The sequence below is a fragment of the Monodelphis domestica genome, chromosome 4, assembly GCF_027887165.1.
Source record: "Monodelphis domestica isolate mMonDom1 chromosome 4, mMonDom1.pri, whole genome shotgun sequence".
Classification (NCBI taxonomy): Eukaryota; Metazoa; Chordata; class Mammalia; order Didelphimorphia; family Didelphidae; genus Monodelphis; species Monodelphis domestica.
This window is the reverse complement of record NC_077230.1, coordinates 440,176,837-440,196,651: the sequence shown is the minus strand read 5'-3', so window position 1 is coordinate 440,196,651 and position 19,815 is coordinate 440,176,837. Positions and strand designations below refer to the sequence as shown.

At 35.2% G+C, this 19,815-nt stretch overlaps 2 protein-coding genes across 2 annotated transcripts; both read left to right on the top strand.

The window, feature by feature from the left end:
• The first annotated feature begins 2,521 nt into the window (after positions 1-2,521).
• LOC130458907 (olfactory receptor 14C36-like) lies at positions 2,522-5,317 on the top strand. Its single transcript, XM_056825928.1, has one exon. The coding sequence runs from the start codon at positions 2,522-2,524 to the stop codon at positions 3,455-3,457; it is 936 nt and encodes a 311-aa protein (XP_056681906.1). The 3' UTR covers positions 3,458-5,317.
• Positions 5,318-18,629: 13,312 nt separating this feature from the next.
• LOC100027489 (olfactory receptor 14C36-like) lies at positions 18,630-19,571 on the top strand. Its single transcript, XM_016433326.2, has one exon. The coding sequence runs from the start codon at positions 18,630-18,632 to the stop codon at positions 19,569-19,571; it is 942 nt and encodes a 313-aa protein (XP_016288812.2).
• The last annotated feature ends 244 nt before the right edge of the window (positions 19,572-19,815 follow it).

Sequence of the window (19,815 nt, the reverse complement as noted above, 5' to 3'; positions counted from 1 at the left end):
ACACCTGAGCCATTGTGTATTTGTGCCAGCAGAGCTAATGAGTCAAAAAACTGCCAAAGACCCTTGAGTTTCTCATTTGAAAGCTTTTAAGTAATGGGTGAATGGGACTTCTCTTCCTTGTAAGGAATCAGACATAATGATGTCCTCAGTCTTAAAATATATTTACACATTAATACAATAAATAATGTCTCTAGAATTCCAAACGCAGTTCTTCTAAAAGGACTTAACTTGGCAACATGCCCTTCCCAACCCAGAAATAATTGCCTCAGGGCTATCATCTCTGGCTCTCTGAATTGTCCTGGACATCAGGGACTCTGTCCCAAAGGCAACTCAGGGAATTTCTTCAAAGGTGAAGTTTGTCCACTGGGGCTACCATATTAAACATGCTATTTAACCAAAGCAAAAAATATAATAGGGATGATTGAGAGTGAGAGGATTACTTCCTAAACATGCAGAAGAAAATGATGAGGTCCATTGAACATTGCAAATTTTATATTGGTCTGCAGATAAAGCCTCAGCTAGAGAAATTCTTGAATTCTTTGCCATGCCTGAGCAATTCAATAAGAGAATTCCTGAGGAACTAAAATTATATAAGTTAACAACATGAAGCCCTGTATCCATGTCCAAACTAAGATACAGTGAGTTTTAATGATATCATTTCTTTTCTTCTTCAGCCTCTTTTCCTCCTTTTCTTCCTATCTTCCTTCTTTCCTCCTTCCTCCCTCTCTCTCCCTTTCTTTCTTTCTTTCTTTCTTTCTTTCTTTCTTTCTTTCTTTCTTTCTTTCTTTCTTTCTTTCTTTCTTTCTTTCTTTCTTTCTTTCTTTCTTTCTTTCTTTCTTTCTTTCTTTCTTTCTTTCTTTCTTTCTTTCTTTCTTTCTTTCTTTCTTTCTTTCTTTCTTTCTTTCTTTCTTTCTTTCTTTCTTTCTTTCTTTCTTTCTTTCTTTCTTTCCTTCCTTCCTTCTTCCTTCCTTCCTTCCTTCCTTCCTTCCTTCCTTCCTTCCTTCCTTCCTTCCTTCCTTCCTTCCTTCCTTCCTTCCTTCCTTCCTTCCTTCCTTCCTTCCTTCCTTCCTTTCTTCCTTCCTTTCTTTCTTTCTTTCTTTCTTTCTTTCTTTCTTTTCTTTCTTTCTTTCTTTCTTTCTTTCTTTCTTTCTTTCTTTCTTTCTTTCTTTCTTTCTTTCTTTCTTTCTTTCTTTCTTTCTTTCTTTCTTTCTTTCTTTCTTTCTTTCTTTCTTTCTCTCTCTCTCTCTCTCTCTCTCTCTCTTCTTTCTCTCTTTCTTTCTTTCTCTCTTTCTTTCTCTCACTTGTTCTTTCTCTATTTATATCTCATCTAACATGGGAAGTATTTTGCATGACTATACAGACAATAATTGATTTTATTTCTGTCACCACAGTGGATGGCAGAGGAGGAAAAAAGTGGGACAAAGTTTAGGGCTGTAATTTAAAAAAATGATATCTGTATCTAAATGTATTTTCATATCTATATCTATAAGTTTTCAACCATCCCTCCTGTGTCAAAATCAGCTTAGCTTGCTTCCCTTTCATAGTGGTACACTGGAGAATTAGTGGCAAAGAAGCATCAGCTTAGACTGTCTGAAAAGTCTGATTGTATAAACTTGAATCTTTGATGCCAATTTGAGATTGAGGAATGGAGTTCCAGGGCAGTATTCCATCCAGTCAAGGATAGAGCTGGGCATGATATCCTCTCATGTTGATAACCTGATGGCTGTTAAAGGAAGATAAATGAGCTGATGAGATTAGAAGAGTTGATGATCAGCTATGGTGCAAATTAGATGAAGTGAGAATATTCAGAGGAGTAGAGAGAATATCAAGATTCTCTTGGGAAAGCAAGGAACAGCAGCCTTCATCATTGTTCTGCTCCTGGATACAGTAAAATGCTATTGAATACATCACTACCATTTACTTCTAATTTTTTCCACCAGTCATTGGGAGCATTTATGGAGTATAGTGACAGGAGGAAAAGATTTAGTCAGCTCTCCACTACCAGCACCAAAATATTTGAAACTAAGTCTTAATAAGTTTCTGACTTTCTCTTCTAAACTGTTCTTACCTATTAAAAAAGATGAAATGATCAGGAAAGGAATATGTGGAGAGCCAAAAACTAATCCTGAAGGATTAAAAAAATGATTTAATTTCATTGTTGGTTTCTGACCCAGGTCAAATTCTCTGCAATGATTATTCACTCATAAGTAATCAATAAAATATAAGATAAAAGGAAACCAGCATAAGGTCCCTAGAAAGATTACTTTGTTTATAGGTTTAATTGATTGAACTCTCAGGTATAGAAACTTCCTTTAACAGTTCAGGTCTGCATCATCTCTATCAGTCTTAGAGATTTTCCTTGAGAAGTGATTTAACTTTTTCAAGGATAAACAACCAAAACAGAGCACAGGTCATGCTGACTGTCAAAATCTCAAGGTTGTCCTTAATGATTGCCAATCGATGGACTGACTGATTTCTCCTTGTCCTACCTAGGTGACTCCCTTGGTGAACAAGTCTGAAAATGTCCAATTTCACCAGTGCGACAGAATTTCTGCTCATGGGGTTTTCTGACATCCGAGAACTCCAGATCTTGTATTCTTTCCTTTTGTTTCTCATCTACTCTGCAGGCCTGATGGGGAATCTCCTCATTGTCATCATCACAACCATTGACAGGAGACTCCACACTCCCATGTACTTTTTCCTGAGGAATCTGTCCATGGTGGATGCCTGCTACCTCTCAATAACTGCTCCTCAAGCATCTGTTAACTCTCTGGTGAACAACAGGGTCATTTCAGTTACAGGCTGTGCAGCTCAGGTATTCCTAGTGGTTTTCATGGGATATGTAGAGTTTATTTTGCTCACCATCATGGCTTGTGACCGTTATGTGGCCATCTGCCACCCTCTCCACTACCCAGTGATCATGAGTCCCCGAGTCTGCCTGCAGATGACCTTAACCTGCTTGTTGACTGGCCTCATATATGCAGTTTTCCACACCAGTTACACGTTTCGCTTGTCCTTCTGCCAATCCAATTTGGTCCATCAGTTCTTCTGTGACATCCCCTCTCTCCTAAGGATCTCCTGCTCAGACACTTTTAGCAATAAGTTATCCCTTATTGTTTCTGAACTGATCATTGGCACTGGCTGTTATGGCTTCATCACTGCATCTTACATTCGTATATTTTCCACCGTGCTCAAGTTTCCAGTGAAAGAAGACCAGAAAAAAGCCTTCTCGACCTGCATCCCCCACATCACTGTGGTTTCTTTATTTGTGATTTCAGGTGCTTATGTATATTCCCAACCATCTTCAGATTCTATGTCTTTTAAGAATATAATTATTTCTGTATTTTATACAATAATACCACCCTTTCTCAACCCCATTATATATAGTCTACGGAATAAACAGATACAGGATGCAATGGGAATATTAATGAAGAGAAACATTTTCATTAAGAAATAAAGCATAAATGGTAGTTCCTTCTCAGTGTTTTTCAACCTAGTTGATTCATTAAGAAAAAAAAAACTCATGTGAACATGTATTTTTTGATGTTTTTGTTGTTTTGTGGTTTGCTATTTGTGTTGGTGGTTACAAATGAATGAGTATTCAAAATTTTTAAAAATTCTTTAGAATTGACTTCACTGTCATTGATATCAGCAGAATTATTATCATTTGGAGCATATTCGAGGCTTCCAGGTAATGTAATTTTCTTAGTCTAAAACCTTTGCTTGCACTGCTTATGATATATAAATATGGCCAAGATGACTCAGTGTTTTTTTAGGTACCTTTGGCAAAATTTTAGCCCAAAATATCAGAATAAAATCAAAGGGAAAATTGAAAGCTCTCTTATTTTTCCTTGGACTTAGAGAAAATGATGGTATGATCAACAGAAAGCAGAAAGGCATCATCTATTTCAGTGACAAAATTAGTCAAGTATGTGTTTTATTGAGCTTCAAGGTCCAATGGATTTTCATCATCTAGTGACCTAAAAATGACATGTGTAATCAAGAGCTGAAAAACTGAAAGAATAACATAAAGTTTTCTGTTCTTGGCTAATTGAAGCAGCAGAATAGCCCAAAGAAATGACTTCCTTTTTAAAAATACCATTATAATTTACCATATCACACAAATGAGTAATTCCTACTTGTATTAGATGGATCATATGAAGTATTTTCTCTCATCACTAAAATGTCCTCATCTGTTGGAGTTTATTCATCAAGAATTATGGCTATAAATGGCATAAAATCAAATATGTTTCTCAGTTGAATCCTTGTATTTTGGTCAACATATTTTACTGTACATGAAGAATTATCTTCCGTGGAATCATAATTTTTCTGGATATGGGTTTTATGAGTTGCCATATTCTCTATATTTCAATTCTTTAAAAGTGAGAATGTTTATTGCTGTGAATATTAGAGACATAATGTGATCTGAGCACATTTGGGGAAACTCTCAGTAAGAGGTAAATTTACTAACCCAGCTAATTACTTATTCACATAGTTGACATAAATATTTCACTGTATCTCTAGATATTCTTTGGTCTACATCATCATTTAAAACTGAGCAACTGAGTCCTATACAATCTATCATTCATTAAATATCTAGCTGGTAATTTTTATTGCTAAAAAACAATCTTTTTCCTGGAATCTGGAAAAATACTTGGATAAAAAAGTTAATATTACCTTTAAATCAAACAAACAATATATAGCAGGTAAAGATGTTACTTTCTTGACTCTCTTGTCCTTAACTGAAAATATTCTAATAACAATATTCATCATCCTATTGTATCCCTACAATTAATTTTTAAGATGAATTCTCTGACAGGAGTGTGTGTGTGTCATTTTCTCAATAGGTATTAATATTTTCGTATGAACATCATATTAATTTTATTTCATTCCAGTATTTTCTCTGTAGTGTAGAAAAAATGAGTTGAAAATGGAAACTTCCTCACATCCCTGAGATATCTGTGATTTCTCTTCAGTTCAAATTCAGGGACCAAAAACTTGAAGTCAAGTTGATTATTATGGAAGGAACTAAATATAACAATATAACAGGGTAGAAAGAGCTAAAATGGAACAATTATCTCATAAAAAAGATAGGAGAGGAACAAATGTCACAGAGAAGGTGAGGAAATGGTGGACTGCAGGTAGCACTAGAACCTATTTTAATCAGATCTGGGTTAAAGAGGGAACAATAATATGAGAGGGGTAATCATCTTTTAGTGTATAGAGCAATGGGAGGTTGAGGAACGTAGTGATGTTTGAGATGCGAAAAGGTGGCATCCCTCTGTGCTATGACCGCTATCATAAAAAAAAAAAAAAACTAGTGTAAATGTACCTAAAAGAAGAGGCAGAGAATTATTTCTTTATTCAGCCATCTCTTTGGTTTCACTAGTAATGACGTCCTTCAGTCAGAAGTGCAGGGGTTCAAGATTGAGAAATTCCTAATGTAATCTTTGACCTGGTATTCCTCTATGGATTTGGGGTGCCCAGAGGACCCTGAGCCCCCATATCATATATAAATATCTTTTTTATCTCTCTCTATATGAGAATTAAATACAAGAAAAAAGTAATTTCTCTGTCAAGACCAGCTTGCTCCTCCTCATGGAGAATCAAAGACCAAGAAGAATCTGCATAGAAACTTCCCCAAAGTCCTGGGTTTTTAACCTCAAAAGATTTATTCAGGAAAATGGTGGTCATGAGAGATTGAAGAATGGAGGGCTAGGTCAGAGTTCTCTTCAAGGCTTCATTCCATATGAGACAAATTTAGATTTAGTTTTGATACGGTATCATGCCATTTATGTTGATTACTGGTGTCTATGAATAGAAGACAATTGAGGTGATAAATTGAGGAGAACCAGTGCTGGCTATAGTGAAAACTAGAAGCCCTGCAAATGTTTAGAGGAAGATAGAGAATATAAGGCCAATTGAGCACACTTCACCACTCTCATGCATCTGGATTGGGGGAAAATACTACTGTATATAACTCCAGTGATCACTTACAATTTCTTTGATTCTGTGGGAGAGTGTGTACAGTCAAATAGTAAAAATCAATATATTAGATCCCTTCTCCATTGCTAGCAAAAGAAACCAGCATATTTGAAATTAAGTTCTTTAAATTTTTCTTCCATGCCATTATTTATCATTGATAATGATTGGATGGCCAATGGAAAGTAATACAAATAGAACCTAAGACCACACATCAGAGGGCTTTAAACAAATAAGTGATCATGATTTCCAGTGGATGCTTCTGACGACGGTTAGATTTTCTGTATTAATGTATCTGCATGTATAATTAATTTAGTATATGTAAAAAGGAAGTCATTGTGCAGTTGCTAATATTAATTACTGTTTTAAGAATCTATAACTTTAATAGAAGGAATTCTCAGTAACAGTAACTTCATTTACAAGTGCTGTTCTTCATCACCTATACAAGATTTAGAGAGTTTCCTTGAGAAGCAACATGAGTTGCCCAAGATTTCATAGACAGTCATAATAGAAGCTATGTTGATTCTCAAAGTCTCTTGTAATTGATACATATGAATAATATCTTATAGTCTTTTCATGTAGCATAGCCTGACTGATGCAACAATTGATTTCTGCTTGGCCCCCACCCCAGGCCATTCCCTAGATGAACAAATCTGAAAATGTTCAATTTTACTGCTATGACTGAATTTCTCCTCGGAGTTTTCTGTCACCTGTGAGTAGCAGATCCTCACCTCACTCATATGACCATAGAACTAAAATAAGTTAAGAAATTTAAAAAGAATCAAGGATAAATGTTAAGATAATAAGGAATGGACTCAGAGGAGAAAATTAAGACAAAGCAATTATTTAGGAGATATACTAGTATGGTCGTCTTTTTGGAACAGAAGACACAAATGCTGAAGAAAAAGATGCTAATAAAATCAAATGGAAAGAGAAGTAAGAAATAGTGGATGACATGGAGGTCAATTTGGAATTTTATATTAAGAGCTTCAAAAGACTGCCTGCTTTTTGATCCAGCTACAGCCCTGCTGGGATTGTACTCCAAAGAGATAATTAGGAAAAAGACTTGCACAAAAATGTTCTTAGCTGTGTTCCTTGTGGTGATAAAATTTTGGAAAACAAGGGGGTGTCCCTTGATTGGGGAATGGTTGAACAAATTGTGGTATTTTATAGTGATTGAATACTATTGTGCTGTAAGGATTGATGATCTGGAGGTTTTCCATATGAACTGGGAGAACCTCAATGAACTGATGCAGACTGAAATGAGCAGAACCAGAAGAACATTGAGCACAGAATGTAAAACATTATGGAACAATTAAATGTAATGGACTTTGCTCCTAGTAGCAATGCAACAAGCCAGGACACTCCTAAAGGACTTATGGGAAAGAATGCTAAGTCATTGAGAGGAAGAACTATGAGAGTTGAAATGAAAAAGAACATACGACATCATTTATCACATGTATATGTAGGTATATGATTTGGGATTTAGATTTTTTTTAAATTGTTCTATAGCAAAAATGAATAATATTGAAATAGATATGAAATGACAACATTTCTTCAACCCAGTGGAAATGCTTGTGGGCTCTTGGAGGAGGAAGAGAGAGAATATGAATCATGTAAAAATGGAAAAAAATTTGAAAAAATAAATGAATAAATTGAAAAAAAATGAAATAGTGGCTGAATGAATGAAGATTTTTTTAATCACTTGCAATAAACCAAAATTTGAGCCAAACCCCAGATATATAAGTACAGTGAAGACAGCAAATGCTTGAGGATATTTTGAACTTAGGAAAAGCAAGTTTTTTGACTCAAGGCTCAATACTGAATCCATTGTGTCACTGAGTCACCTCCATGGGTACAGCTGAAATTAAATTTAAATTTCCCAGGATGCAGAAAAGGGATGAATATTGAAGTCAAGCAGCAAAGCTACTCTGAGTCTTCTCTCTAAAATATGGGTATTCAATAATGATTCTAAGACATTCCAGGATGGGGGCAGGAAAGATGAAAGAAAAGAGAGAAATGTTTCCATGTAGTGGAGGACTTTCTGCATTATTTTTGATCTTCCTGGATTGATTCTCAATGTCCCAAGGCCAAGTGAGAGTGTGAACAAAGAATCTAATGAGGGTAAAGTGCCCCTGCTTGCAACACTTACAAGTAAAGGAAGCTGAATCTGAAAGAACCATTTATGAGATTATTTATGAATTATTTTTCTTCCCAAGGAAAAACAATGAAGTAAAACCCTGTAATAAGATGCTTCAGGAAAAAAAAGAGACACATTGGAAAATTACTTTAAGCAGTGTAGAGATAAGAAAAAAATTAAAAACTACAAAGGTCACTGAATGAAAAAAATCCAAGTAAATTTTTGCATCCATATCATAAATATTAATATTATATAAAATCACAAATATCTGAGTATTTCAGTACTGGTTCAATATTATCACAACTATCATCATAATTGACCATATCAGTAATAAAATGAAAAGAAACCCTACAAATATCACAATAAAGTCAGAAAAAAAACCTTTGGATAAAATACAACACACCTCATTAAAAATGCTAGAAAGTATCGGATTAAGTGAATCATTCTTTCAAAGGATCAGTAACTATCTAAGACCATCACCAAGCATTACCTATAGTAAGGATAAGCTAAAAGCCTTCTCAATAAGATTTAGGGTGAAGCAAGGGTACCCATTAATACTCTATTATTGAATATTGTCCTAGAAATGCTTACTATAGCAAGAATATAAAAAACATTAAGGAATTAGAATAGGCAATGAGGAAATTAAATTATTGCTCTTTGCATAGTATATGATGATATACTTATTTTTTCCATTTGAATGAGTTTATTTAGTCACTTTAGAACATTATTCCTTCGTTACAATAATCACATTATTTCCCTCCTTCCCCTCCATCCACTCTTCCCTCAGCCAACGTGCAATTTCACTGGGTATTCTTTGTGTCCTTGTTCAGGACCTATTTCCATGTTGTTGTTTCCACTAGGATGTTCATTTAGAGTCTACATCCCCAACCATATCCATTTGACCCATGTATGCAAGCAGTTGTTTTTCTTTGGTGTTTTTACTCCCACAGTGTTTCCTCTGGATGTTGATAGTGGTTTTTCTTGTAGGTTTCTCCAAGTTGTTCAGGATCACTGCATTACCACTAGTGGATAAGTCCATTACATTCGATTGTACCATAGTATATGTCTCTGTGTACAATGTTCTCCTGGTTCTGCTCCTCTCACTCTGCATCAATTCCTGGAAGTTTTTCCAGGCCCCATGGAATTCCTCCACTTTATTATTCCTTTGAGCACAATAGTATTTCATCATCAACATATACTACAATTTGTTCAGCCATTCCCCAATTGAAGGGCATCCCCTCCTTTTCCAATTTTTTTTTCCAGCACAAAGAGCTTAGCTATGACTATTTTTTGTGCATGTCTTTTTCCTTATGATCTCTTTGGTGTACAAACCCAGCAGTGCTATGGCTGGATCAAAGGGCAGACAGTCTTTTATCGCCCTTTGGGCATAGTTCCAAATTGCCCTCCAGAATGGTTGGATCAATTCACAACTCTACCAGCAATGAATTAATGTCCCAACTTTGCCACATCCCTTCCAGCACTTATTACTTTCCATTGCTGTCATGTTAGCCAATCTGCTAGGTGTGAGGTGATACCTCAGAGTTGTTTTGATTTGTGTTTCTCTGATTATGAGAGATTTAGAACACTTTTTTCATGTGCTAATAATAGTTTTAAATTTTTTAACTGAAAATTGCCTGTTCATGTCCCCTGCCCATTTTTCAATTGGAGAATGGTTTGATTTTTTGTACTACTTGTTTTGGTCTTCATAAATTTGAGTAATCAGACCTTTGTCAGAGGTTTTTGTAATGAAATTGTTTCCCAATTTGTTGCTTTCCTTCTAATTTTGGATGCATTAGTTTTGTTTGTACAAAGACTTTTTAATTTGATGTAATCAAAATTATTGATTTTACATTTTGTGCTTTTTTCTAGCTCTTGCTTGGTTTTAAATTCTTTCCTTTCCCAAATATCTGACAAGTATATTATTCTGTGTTCGTCTAATTTGCTCATAGTTCCTTCTTTATATTCAGGTCATTCACCCATTCTGAGTTTATCTTGATGTAGGTTGTGAGATGTTGATCCAAACCTAATATCTCCCACTCTGTCTTCCAATTTTCCCAGCAGTTTTTATCAAAAAGTTGATTTTGGTCCCGAAAACTGGGATTGTTGGGTTTATCATAGACTATTTTGCTGAGGTCATTTACCCCATGTCTATTCCACTGATCCTCTTTTCTGTTTCTTAGCCAGTACCAAATTATTTTGATAACACTGTTTTATAATATAATTTGAGATCTGGGACTGCAGGTACACCTTCCTTTGCATTTTTTTTTTTGTGATTTCCCTGGATATCCTTGATCTTTTGTTCTTCCAAAAGAACTTTGTTATGTTTTTTTCTAATTCAGTAAAAATGTTTTTGGTAGTTCAATGAGTATGACACTAAATAAGTAAATTAGTTTGGGTAGGATTATAATTTTTATTATATTAGCTCATCCCACCAATGAGTAATCAACATTTTTTTCCAATTCTTTAGATCTAGTTTTAATTGCATGGAGAGAGTTTTGTAGTTGTGTTAGTATAGTTCCTGTGTTTGTCTCAGCAGATAGATTCCTAAGTATTTTATTTTGTCTAGGGTGATTTTGAATGGAATTTCTCTTTCTAATTCTTTCTGAAGAAATGGGTTGGAGATATGTAGAAATGCTGATGACGTATGCAGGTTTATTTTCTATCCTGCTACTTTGCTAAAATTGTTGATTGTTTTAACTAGCTTTTTGCCTGATTCTCTAGGGTTCCTTAAGTAAACCATCACATCAGCCACAAAGAGTGATAGCTTGGTCTCTTTATTGCCAATTTTAATACCTTCGATTTCTTTTTCTTCTCTACTTGCTACTGCTAGTGTTTCTAGTACAATGTCAAATAGTAGAGGTGATAATGGGCATCCTTGTTTCACTCCTGATCTTATTGGAAGGCTTCTAATTTATCCCCATTGCCGATGTTTGCTGATGGTTTTAGATATATACTGTTTATTATTTTTAGGAAAGGCCCTTCTGTTCCTATACTTTCTGGTGTTTTCAATAGGAATAGGTGTTTTACTTTATCAAATGCTTTTTCTGCATCTATTGAGATAACCATGTGGTTTTTGTCAGTTTCTTGTTAATATGGTCAATTATGTGGATGGTTTTCCTAATATTGAACCATCCTTGCATTCCTTGTATGAATCCTACCCGGTCACAATGAATAACCCTTGTTATGACTTGCTGGAATCTTTTTGCTAGTATCCTATTTTATGTTTTTGCATCTATATTCATTAGGGAGATTGGTCTATAGTTTTCTTTCTCTGTTTTTGACCTGCCTGGCTTTAGGATCAGTACCATGTTTGTGTCATAAAATGAATTTGGTAGAACTCCTTCTTGGCATACTCTGTCAAATAGTTCATATAATATTGGGATTAGTTGTTCTTTGACTATTTGATAGAATTCATTTGTGAATCCATCCAGCCCCAGGGGATTTTTTTCTTAGGGAGTTCTTTGCTGGCTTGTTCTGTTGATATATTTAAATAAGTCTATAAAATCACCTAAACCATTAATTTCATTCACTATTAATTTTAGCCAAATTGCAACATGTAAATCAACATAAAATATTATCAACAAAGTCCACCACAGGAATAGAATAGAATTTCATTGGAAATAGCTCTAGACAAATAAAATTCCTGGCTGGGGCATGGGGTTCTACCTGCCAAGACAAATCTCAGTATTGTAGGAACAAAACCACAAAACACTTTTCACACAAATTAAGTGAGATCTAGACAATTGACATGACATGTGATTTAACATTGGCGCAATTGACAACCACGTAATCATAGAGGAGGAGGGTAGTCATACATGTGACTTTCTATGGAGAGTAATCTGAGAAGGGAGGAGCCAGGACCCTGTGACACCTAATGAACTGCTCAGGAATTTTTTTGTCCTTTAGACTGAAGATTTTGAAATACAATAATCAAGAAGTACCATGACCATGAGTGTGGTGTATGAATACATAAGATCCAATATCAATACACCAATAATAATTTTCAAGATGATAATATACCTGCTATGCTACATATATGATAATGATGTAAAATTACATTGATATAAGAAATGATAAAAATGACTTCAGAAAAACTTTGAAAGATGTACATAATTAGTTTCAAAGTGAAATGAGTAAATCCAGAACATTATATCCAGTAATACCAATGTTTTGATGATCAACTATGAATTAGATATTCCCAGCAATACATTCTTCCAAGACAACATCGAAAGACTCATGATGAAAAAAGGCTATGCATGGCCACAGATAGAATTAATGGAATATAAATGTATATTGAAGTATGCCATTTTCACTTTATTTTCCTGTTTTTGATATGTTTTTTCCACAACATAAATAATATGGAAATAAATGTTTTGTACAATCACATAAGTATAGGTATACCTTTTTTGCTTGTCATTTTTGGATAATGAGGATAAGGGGGAATGAGGAGAGAGTGAATTTGGAACTGAAAACATTTAAAAAAAGAAAGTAATATATTATTTTTATATGTAATTGGGAAACTATTCCTGGAAAAAAAAACCTTTTAAAGGTACATCATTAGGATGACTCATTAATAACAAATACAAATATATAGTAGATCATTTTAAAAACATATGAGATTGCTTTTTATGCCCCAAATATCTCTTTCTAATATGAGTCCAAATTTGTAAATAAATCTGTGATATCATTAATTTAGAAATTTCCTAAAACAACACAAAAGAGTTGTAGCCCATGAAAACCAGATACTCATATGGGATTCTCATCCATGCCTTTGCATAAGTTTACTAAAGGAGGACCCCTTAACATGCTCAAGCTCTTCTTCTCTGCCAGAAGTAAAATCAGAATCCCTGTGAGAGTCTGCTGAAGCAAACATGGGGCACATGGGGGCACATCTAGCTCCTGGTTGTGTGAATCTTAAAACTGCTCAGACTATACTTTAAAAGATTTGGTTAATCTATTCCCCTATTGTAACAATGGAGATACTTGACCAGGAATGTATTGGGAACTTTTAAAGTTACTCCACCCTACTCAGACAGTGCTTTAGGAGAAGATAAAGTTGTAAACTCCTGATTGAACAATGAAAGTCCCTAACTCATACCTTAAAGTAAACCTAGAACCTTAAGTTAGGTCTATTTTTAGATCTAATAGAAAAAGGTGTTAAGTACCCATAAAGGTTAAATTAATCACAAAAGGTCAAGTAACTCACAGAAGGCAAGCTTAACAAAAGAGGTGTGAAGTACTCAGAAAATATAACCTAACAGGAGAAGGTCAAAAACAAAGCAGGTTAAAAATAAGAATGGACAGTCCTGGGGGAAAGTGTCTATTATGATTGGTACATGTGAAAATTTAGGGGAGGTGACATAAGAGGAAAATCTCTTTAAAAGGAGGTGAAAGGATCAAGTTCAGGATTCTTGATTGGAGTATGCAATTGAATTCAGTATGGAGAGTAAATTCAGTTCAGAGTGGAAGAACCCAGCTTGGAGAGGGACCTATGGTGAGTGATAAAGACTGACTCACTTTCCCTTAGGCTCAGTCAGAGTAATTTAAATTAATTCTCTCTCTCTCCTTCCCTTAATTCTTTCTCTCTTTATTAATTAAAATCTCCATAAAATCCCAGCTGACTTGGGTAATATTTTCATATTTGGGAATTTCTCATGGGGCAGCCACTTATTTTAGATTTTAAGTCAGAAGACTAAAATTATCCTTACAGTTTTGGCCAAAAACCTTTACAAGTTTTGGCATTTACAGTTTTTAACATTCATAGTTGTCAGAAGACCTTTTCACCCACTGTCTAAATGTCTAGCAAAGTTCTCTAAGGCAGGCTGTACCTTCTTTGCTATAATTTTTTTAACTTCATGCATATTCATGTAGGTCTATGCTTGATTATCTAACATCGATATTACAATCAGATGATCTGGAGCAAATGCTATCATTTCCATGGAAAGATGGAAAGTCTAAAAATTCTCCCCTCCTTTTAGAAAACACATGGTTTTCCTCTGGGCAATAGGAGGGAGGGGGAAAGAGCCAGTCCAAGTTCCAAACCAAGGGATCTCTTACCCTATCCCCAACAATGTTAGTTCTTCCTCATGGATTTTATTGAATTCCACATACATTTACATTTTTGGAATCAATCTGATTCCAAACTGGTTTGATATTTTGTAGGTACCCCGAAGGATGTGAACAAATTTTCTTAGGACTACAACTACCATTCTGGTGCAAAGTCACACCAGTTCTGAAGACTTTTCATCTTTAGTCAAAAGAATAGGCTTGATGGAGTGACTTACACTGCACGCTATGATTGAGATTTTTTTCATTGATACGTTAATTATATTAAGTTAGCAGATCTTAGCAGTTACATTAGGTGTGGTAGGGTGACATGTGGATATTCAAATAGTCCTGCCTTTGCTTATAAATAAATTCAATACAGCTGGACTAAGATCAGCAACAGATTGGACACTGCATGAAAGTTTGACATTGGAAATTGACAGGGAATCAATGCAAATACTAATAAGAAGCAGAGTTCTCAAATATGAAGATGTAAGACAATAATGGTCATTAACACTGGAGTTCCACAGGAAGCAAATCAAATTGCAATTGAGAAATGTTTAATAAAATAAATGAAAAGTCCCTGCAACACAAGGAAACATTTGCACGTGGTTTTCTAAGTCAATGTGCAGCTTGCAGGGAGAGATCCTTCTGTAGAGTTTACTGGCCATGATTTCTATTGGGGTTTGACACCACTGATAGAATGAAGCATCCCTTAGTATATGATTAGTTAGATCATTGTGAAATTTGAGAGACTGAAGGACTAGCTACAGGTAGGATTTTTTAATCCACCCTAAGACAACTAACTAGTGAACTGATGGCCCTTCCACATGAAAGTCTTCAAGTACCTGAAAACCAAATGACTGACCTTGAGGTTTTCCTTTATTAATCTAAAATGACCATTTTCCTTAATTTGCCTTTATATTACTTGACCTGAGCATTTCCTATCATCCCTTTCATCTCTGGATTTACTTGGACAAGTCCATGTCCTTAGTACATAAATATACATATATATATATCCAGAACAGAACATAGTATTCCAGATATGTTTTAATTAATTAATAGTCATCTGAGGTCAATGATAGGAATAAATAGATTCCCAAAGATTTCATGTCACCTATCAATAGGTATGTGAAAAATAATACCAAGTATGATTCCACATCTTAAAATCTGACAATTTTCAGTCATAAGGATAGCAACAGAATGGACCTTTAATTTTATTGGTTGAGAGGATGCTGATTTATGGAAATTCCTTCTACTAATCCTAGTCAGCCTCTTCCTTACAATTTTCACTTTTAAGAGAGCTTCTTGGTTACTGAGAGTTAAAGTAAATTTCCCAAAATCACATATACCATATGGATAATTAAAAAAAAGATATGAATTGTTTTGTTTTATAAAAGATAATAACAATTAATACTGGAAAGTCTGTGCTTTTAAAAAAATCTTAGTTGGTGATGCTAATGTAACCAATCTTTTTTAAAATTATTATAGAATTTCCAGGAAAAAAATTAGATCATGTGTAAAATTGCTAGATTCTTAATACATAAAACAAAGAGATCAATCAAAGAAATGAAGGTATCATAGATTTAATTTTTTTAACCCTTACCTTCTGTCTTGGAGTCAATATTGTGTATTGGCTTCAAGGCAGAAGAGTGGTAAAGGCTAGGCAATGGGGGTCAAGTGACTTGCCCAGGGTCACACAGCTGGGAAGTGTCTGAGGCCAGATTTGAACCTAGGACCTCCTGTCTCTAGGCCTGGCTCTCAATCCACTGAGCTACCCAGCTGCCCCCACCCATAGATTTAAAATATTCATAGAAACCCTTTTTGTCATCATCAAAATTGAGAAAAGTAGCTGAATAATCTGTTATGTTAATGTAAGAAAATATTATTTTGCTTTGAAGTCAAGTAATGGATATAAGTAAAAATAAGGCTAAATGATCACACAAACCAAATATTCTGAGACATAACATTTTCTTCAGAGTGGTACAATTGGGAGTGTGGGGTTAAAATGTCATATAATCTGTCATATATCTTTACTTTATTGGTAGATTTCCTTAGTAACCCTCTTTTTTATGAGAAGGCAAAAATGTGATGCAAAAAGTAAAATACATTTGAAAACATTTCACAAGTTCTCTCATCTCTATGTCAGTCAGACCTGAGCCATTGTGTATTTGCGCCAGCAGAGCTAATGAGTCAAAAAACTGCCAAAGACCCTTGAATTTCTCATTTGGAAGCTTTTAAGTAATGGGTGAATGGGACTTCTCTTCCTTGTAAGGAATCCGAGATAATGATTTCCTTAGTCATAAAATATATTTATACATATATGCAATAATTAATGTCTCTAGAATTCCAAATGCAGTTCTTCTAAAAGGACTTAATTTGGCAACATGTCCTTCCCAACCCAGAAATAATTGCCTCAGTGCTATCATCTCTGGCTCTGAATTTTCCTGGACATCAGGGACTCTGTCCCAAAGGCAACTCAGGGAATTTCTACAAAGGTAAAATATGTCTATTGGGGCTACTACATTAAACTTGTTATTTAATGGAAACTACAAATATAATAGGGATGATTGCAAGTGAGAGGATTACTTCCCAAACCAGCTGAATAGAATTATGAGGTCCATTGAACAATGTAATTTTTATGATGGTCTGCTGATGCAGCCTCAGTTAGAGAAATTCTTGAGTTCTTTACCATGCCAGAGGAATTCAATAATAACATTTCTTAAAGAAAATCATGTTAGATGAGTTAACAGCATGGAGCCCTGTAGCTGTGTCCAAATTAAGATACAGTAAGTAATATAATTTCCTTCCTTCCTTCCTTCCTTCCTTCCTTCCTTCCTTCCTTCCTTCCTTCCTTCCTTCCTTCCTTCCTTCCTTCCTTCCTTCCTTCCTTCCTTTTTCTTTCTTTCTTTCTTTCTTTCTTTCTTTCTTTCTTTCTTTCTTTCTTTCTTTCTTTCATTCTTTCTCTCTTTCTCTCTTTCTCTCTTCCTTCCTTCCTTCCTTCCTTCCTTCCTTCCTTCCTTCCTTCCTTCCTTCCTTCCTTCCTTCCTTCCTTCCTTCCTTCCTTCCTTCCTTCCTTCCTTCCTTCCTTCCTTCCTTCCTTCCTTCCTTCCTTCTTTCTTTCTTTCTTTCTTTCTTTCTTTCTTTCTTTCTTTCTTTCTTTCTTTCTTTCTTTCTTTCTTTCTTTCTTTCTTTCTTTCTTTCTTTCTTTCTTTCTTTCTTTCTTTCTTTCTTTCTTTCTTTCTTTCTTTCTTTTGCTTTATACCTCTTCTAACTAATATGGGAATAGTTTTTGCATGACTATACAGACAATACTTCATTTTCTTTCGGTCACCTCAATGGTGACTAAGGAGGAAGAATGTGGGACAAAGTTTACGGCTATAATTTTTTGAAAATTGTCATTTATATTATATCTAATTGTATTTTTATATCTAGATCCAGATGTGTTTGAATCCCTCCTGTTTTGAAACCAGCTGAATTCTTTTTCATAGTGTTTTATTGGAGAATTAATGTCCAATAAATATCAGGTTAGACTGTCTGAAAAGCTTGGTTGTTTAAACTTGAAAGAGGCTTCTATGCCCATGTAAGTTTGGGAAATGGAGTTGCAGGTCAGTTTCCCCCCAGCCAAGGGTCAGTCTGGGAATGATATCCACTCATGCTGATTACTTAATGGCTGTTAATGGAAGACAATTGAGCTGATAAGATGAGAAAAGCAGATGAGCAGCTATCATTCAAATTAGATGAAGTGAGAGTATTCAGAAAAGCAGAGAGATATCAGGCTGAGACAGCAGCCTTCATCATCCTCCAGCACCTGGATACAGTAAAATACTATTGAATATATCACAACCATTTACTTCTATTTTTTCCACCAGTCATTGGGAGCATGTGTAGAGGATAGTGGGAGGAGGAAAAGATTTAGTCTCCTTCTCCACTACCAGAACCACAATATTTGAAACTAATTCTTAATATGTTTCAGGCTTTCTCTTCTATACTGTTCTTACCTATTAAAAGAAAGATGAAATGGTCAGGAAATGAACGTGGGGAGAGGCAAAGGCTACTCCCGAAGGTATAAAAAATAAAAAAATCAATAATTTTCATTGTTGGTTTCTGACCCAGGTCAAATTCTCTGCAATGATTATTCACTCATAAGTAATCAATAAAATATAAGATAAAAGGAAACCAGCATAAGGTCCCTAGAAAGATTACTTTGTTTATAGGTTTAATATATTAAATTCTCAGGAATAGAAATTCCTTAAACAGTTCATGTCTGCATCACTTCTATAAGTCTTAGAGATTTTCCTTAAGAAGTCATTTAACTTCTTCAAGGGCAAACAATTAAAACAGAGCACAGGTCATGCTGACTGTCAAAATCTCAAGGATGTCCTTAATATTTGCTGATCGATGGACGGACTGATTTCTCCTTGTCCTACCTAGGTCAGTCCCTCCATGAACAAGTCTGAAAATGTCCAATTTCACCAGTGCAACTGAGTTTCTGCTCATGGGGTTTTCTGACATCCGAGAGCTCCAGATCTTCTATTCTTTGCTTCTGTTTCTCATCTACTCTGCAGGCCTGATGGGGAATCTCCTCATTGTCATCATCACCACCATTGACAGGAGACTCCACACCCCCATGTACTTTTTCCTGAGGAATCTGTCCATGGTGGATGCCTGCTACCTCTCAATAACTGCTCCTCAAGCATCTGTTAACTCTCTGGTGAACAACAGGATTATTTCAGTTACAGGCTGTGCAGCTCAGGTATTCCTAGTGGTTTTCATGGGATATGTAGAGTTTATTTTGCTCACCGTCATGGCTTGTGACCGTTATGTGGCCATCTGCCACCCTCTGCACTACCCAGTGATCATGAGTCCCCAAGTCTGCCTGCAGATGACAATAACCTGCTTGTTGACTGGCCTTGTGTACGCAGCTTTCCACACTGGTTACACATTTCGCTTGTCTTTCTGCCAATCCAATTTGGTCCATCAGTTCTTCTGTGACATCCCCTCTCTGCTAAGGATCTCCTGCTCAGACACTTTTAGCAATAAGTTATCCTTAATTGTTTGTGAACTGGTGATTGGTGCTGGCTGTTATGCCTTCATCACTGCATCTTATGTTGGTATATTTTCCACCGTGCTCAAGTTTCCACTGAAAGAAGACCAGAAAAAAGCCTTCTCGACCTGCATCCCCCACATCAGTGTGGTTTCTTTATTTGTTATTTCAGGCTCTTATGTATATTTCCAACCACCTTCAGATTCTGGGTCTTTTAACGATATAATTCTTTCTGTATTTTATACCGTAATTCCACCCTTTCTGAACCCCATTATATACAGTCTAAGGAATAAGCAGATAAAAGATGCTATAAGGATATTAATGACAAGAACCCTTTCATTGAGAAATAAAACATAAATGGTAATTCTTTCTCAGGGATTTTCAACCATGTTCATCCTTAAGGAAAAGAAAAACTCATATGAAGATGCATTTTGGGGTGTTTTGTCAGTTTGTTGTTTGGCACTTGTGTATTGATTGTTACAAATGAATTTATACTGAAACAAAATTAAAAATATATTATGAATATGAGGAAGTCTTTTTTCAAAACATTTTTCCTACACAACGGAGAAAATCCTGTAAAGTAATTAAATTAATATAATCT